This window comes from Anarrhichthys ocellatus, unplaced genomic scaffold, assembly GCF_004355925.1.
Source record: "Anarrhichthys ocellatus isolate YVR2014 unplaced genomic scaffold, GSC_Weel_1.0 scaffold91, whole genome shotgun sequence".
In the NCBI taxonomy this organism is placed as follows: domain Eukaryota; kingdom Metazoa; phylum Chordata; class Actinopteri; order Perciformes; family Anarhichadidae; genus Anarrhichthys; species Anarrhichthys ocellatus.
The window spans coordinates 40431-45190 of NW_022280121.1; the positions used below are offsets into that span (position 1 = coordinate 40431).

The 4760-nt window shown below is 40.0% G+C and overlaps 1 protein-coding gene across 1 annotated transcript in view; it reads right to left on the minus strand.

Annotated features, from left to right (window-relative positions):
• Positions 1-209: 209 nt before the first annotated feature.
• Positions 210-4760, minus strand: part of LOC116398813 (utrophin-like) — a 47560-nt gene continuing 43009 nt past the window's right edge. Inside the window, exons 18-20 of the mRNA XM_031875470.1 lie at positions 4626-4709; positions 2796-2821; positions 210-1606 (exon numbers count right to left, since the gene is read on the minus strand). Coding sequence (XP_031731330.1) covers positions 1598-1606; positions 2796-2821; positions 4626-4709 — 119 coding nt within the window. The 3' untranslated portion in view covers positions 210-1597. The remainder of the gene's footprint in view (positions 1607-2795; positions 2822-4625; positions 4710-4760) is intronic.

Consider the following 4760-nt stretch of genomic DNA (forward strand, 5'->3'; position numbering starts at 1 on the left):
GCGTTGGCAGTAATGAGGCCCGAATTTCTCAATAGATGGTTTAAATTCAAGGCAAGTGCTGCATATGAAAACACTTCAAGTAGTGGAATTGAATTTCTGATCAGTGTTTATGAAAGTTAAGGGATTTATTAACTTTGAATATTTACAGTCTCAATCTACTATTACAGGCCTAACAATTACATTAAGTAAAGCAATGCAGAGGGGAGACACACTTGTTATAAAAATTTTATTTAGAATAAAACGTAGCCATATTACACGTAGTGTGGTCAATCTATTTTACATACCTCAGGAGAAGCGACACAGTTCTGCTGTGGTACTGTCCATCATGATTGGAATCATTAAAATCATCATCATCATTAGTCTACAGTCAGAGGAGGTTATAGTAGTGTTGTTCAGTCTCACAAGTTTTACAGGATAGCATATAGCACAACAACACAACGCAGTGAGGGACCAGTGCTAGTAGGCCAGTGGAAAAACTAACATCAGATAAAGTAATACTCGTCATAACGCACGGCTAGCTTCATCAGGCCACAGACCCATTGTGGTACAGTAATAGATTTTCTTTTTCTTTTTACTTGGCATCTCCTCGTTGCAGTGTACACCAATACAGTAAGCTAAAGCTTAGAAAGCTAAACCAGGTTGTTCTTGTTCTGTAAATGATCACAACAAACCACAAAAACAAAACTGTGTCTATGAGTCTGAGGTAGCAAGGCAATCATGGCTTTCCTCTGATTTCTGAACATATATCTTTAAAAAAACCAAAAAAAGCTATTCTACATGACGGCGGGCCTCTTACAAACCCAAATTCAGAACAACTTTAGATTAAAACCTTTATTCTCCAAAACTTCACTCTTTGTACACAAACCCACTTTCATTTTTCAACTCTTATCTCTGTCTTCCACACGTGGAATGACAAACTGTATAGGCACAGAAGGGGTAAAGTTTATATCAACAAATCGCAGTGGACACAAAGTCTGCCGCCATATCAATGCTTTAAAGGGGAACTTGACATCGAGCATGCTACAAGATAGATTTTCAAAACAAAACACAGGTTTGAAAAGTGACAGTCTTCAAAACGATAATCCTTTCGGCCACTAGATGTTATTACTCAGGAACTGTGCGTGCTCCCAAACATGGAAACCTGTGGCTACTTCCTTTGACAAAAAAAATTGCAAGTGGGGGACTGGAGGGTATGAAGCAGTGGAATGACAACATATGTAACAGTTTGATACCCAGTGAGGGCAGAACTTAACAAGAACGAAATACAAATCTCAAACAACCCTCTGGAAAAACAAAAGCACATTTTTTTTACTATACAAAGCCCCGTGTCCATATACTCATCTGCATATCTAAACAAATCACTGACAAATGTTGAACCAAGTTCAGGTACAATCTACAGTTCATAAAATGTACAGTTTGCATAGTACAAGACAAGGTGGTAAAAGTAGTTAAGTTGTCTGGTCCTGTGCGTCTTTGGGATCGGGGGGGGGATTGTTTGTTTGGGAATGGTTCTGTCTCCTCCGACACTTACTGTGCACACGCACTCACATGTGTGCACGCACAAACACGCACGCGGCATCCTCTGTGGTGACTGTGCTCACAATACCTGCAAAACAGAGAACACAAACGTGAAATCCTCAAGTCGGATCAGACAACAAAAGTGAGGTATTAAAAAAAAACGGTGCACACGGTGCACGCCTGTAGGGTTCGTTAGTACTCCTGTCTTTTTTTATTCATAGCCCAAGTGAAGGAGGTAAACCCGCCTCATTGTTTCTGATCAAGACATCTCTGGGTGGAAATATCAGATGTCCGAACAAAGTAATCGGATTTGAAAGCTGGTAAATGGACTGCGGTCCCTCATGCCAGTTGCAGTCCATTAGGGAGCTCAGTGTGGAGGAAAGGGAGGAGGTGGGCGGGGATGATGCAGGAGAGATTTTACAAAACATAGCTGTCTTCTCAGAAGTGGAATTAGTCACTCAAACCTATTCACCCATGCCTTTGTGTGAAAACCAATAGAAAGCGTTTGCCAAGGACAATGAAAAAAAGGAAAAAGTGAAAGGATGATTCAACTAAATACCAGTAAGACTGAGGAGATGTAAGACATTTGGTTCACTTCATCTCCTAAGTGTACTGAGTACAAAGTGTGTATTGTGGGCTTTACAACAGTCATGTTGAACTTGACTTAACTTCAATTTATAGGTGAAAAATGCTGAAAAGCTAAAGAGTAATGGTTAACAAAGAGGAAGTAGAAATAAAAGGGAAAGTATGTGTCCGCTGTCCGTCTCCAGCCACCACAAACGGATCAATAGCAAATAAGGACATTGAAAGGTATTAGCTGTGTGTGAAGAAACAAGCTGAGCAGTCTAAAAAAAAATACAGTGAGAGAAAGTAAAGAATGGTGGGAGGGGAGAAGCACCAGAGCGGGTAAAAAATTGCAGCCTGAAAGGGTCAGTGGCAAGGGCTTTCACAACACCTCCGTCCCAAAATGCACCTTGGTCTCCGACTGGGGGAACGAGAGGAGCAGCTAATGGCACTCCAGAGAGATCCATTTGTTGTTTCTTTCTCACAGGCCACCAAATGTGGATGGCTGAGGCAGGTGAAGGCTACATGGAGGCGGGCTGCTTTTGTGACAGCAGCTGTAATTACCTCTAAAATGTAGCACTGCTCAAAGTTCTCTTACCTTTGCCAATTACTCAAACCCGTGAAAACACACACAGAAAAGCAGAAAGTACCTTCCACACAAGCTGCAAATGCAGACTGATTTAGAGAACTATTGTGGAAGAACCCCGTCTTACCTGTGGTCTCGAGGAGAGGCTCGAAGCTGTGGAAGACAAAGCAAAGAGACAATAGAGCGGTTTAACACTTGAATTCCCCAGTTCATCTCCGTTTAAATTATCAGCCTGCCGCATATTCATGCACACACTCAGCTCTCTGCTGCCTCGGAGCTGTTCAGCAACCAAATGCTTACAATGCCGGAGCGTCTACTCTGCCAGATTAGAATGGATTTTTTAACTAAAGCTCTCATTGGAGCTTTGATTGTAAAATTTGAATGCAATTTAAAGTCAGTGAGCTCTAACTCGCTATTCACACCTTTTTCGTTTATTTCTCTATTTGATGAATATTCCCAGAGGTGGATATTCCTTCAAATTCTGCCTTAAAGAGTAATGAGGGTCAAAGGTTTTTCCCGGCTGTATTTAAAATCTATGTGTTTGAGAAAGCACTTCATCAGAATCAAAACAAGTCACAATGCAGAGGAACCAGCATGCACTGCAGAAACCTTGATAATAGTTATAGGAAAAGCACACTCTATGTACCACACTCCAATGAAATACAGGACAAGACATAGCTCCAGCTGCTACTATTTACAACCCACAGCACACACACACACACACACACACCATCAACAAAGTCCAATGACACTATGAGGTTTAAAAAAAATAAAAATAAAAATAAAAAAAAAATAAAAAAATGCAGCACTATGTGAGGTGGTGAAAGAGGACAGAGAAGACAAAAGGATCAACAAAAGCAGTGAGAGGAAGTAAAGGAGACAATTAGAAGGTGGACGATGACTCAAAATGAAATTGTAGATTATATTGATTGCCTCAGGACGGAACCACCGTTTCTCCCCGGCCTCAATTTCCTGTTTCTATTTCATTTATTGCTGCAACAACTCATAGAAGATGTCACAGGTGTAAGAAGTACGAACGTGGATAAACAAAATAAACTTACAAATGTATGAGATGTATCTTATAACAAACATATCTACAGATTCCAATTGAATATTGGTTTAATAATAACATAATAAATATAACGTAACAGGAGAGAAGATTTAAGCTTAAAACGGACACTTTTTTCGATGAACTGTTTAGTCCATTAAATCAGGTAGGGCTGGTCAATATAACGATAATATGTGCATCATATCAGGATATGAGACTAGATATCGATTTACATTTTGGATCTGATAATAAGTGTCGTCTCATCCTGGTTTGTTGGCTACATTACTGTAAAGGCATGTCATGTGTAGATGTATTATTTACGCTACTCAAAAAGCACCAATAGTCAACTCTACAATATCATCGCAATATCAATATTGAGGTATTTGGTAAATAATATCTTGATATTCTCAATATTGCAAAGCCCTAAAATGAGGGTTAGCAACTATTTTGATAACTGATCAATCATCTCAGTTTTGTTTCACGCAAAAATGCAAAACATTCTTTACTTCCAGCTTTTTAATGAGGATTTGCTGCTATATTTTGTCATATACATCAGTTAACTGAATATCTTTGGGTTTTGGACTGTTGGTAGAGATAAACAAGTGATTTCAAGGTGTCATATTGGAGTTTAGGTAATTGCGATGGCGAAAAATAGTTTCCTACTATTTCTGACTTTTTATAGACAAATATAGAGAGGAAAAAATGTATTGCTGTATAAGAAGGGTAAAAATCTGGGTCATTCCCATATCTGGTTCGCTACACAATATTTTCCCCTGCAGGGTACGAAGTATGAACAGTTAAACGGAGTGACGTGCACTACTTTTCTGCTGACCAGCGTCCTTGTGGCGAAAACACAAATCTGCCTACAGAGGCTGAGAAGACACGGCGGGGGAGAAGGACGAAACTTACGACTGCATGCAGGGAAGGAGTTGTTAATCTGCTCCATTACATCTGCCAGGTCAGAGCTGCTGTGGTGGGAATCCAGCAACTCATCTGAACACACACACACACACACACACACACACACACACACACACACACACA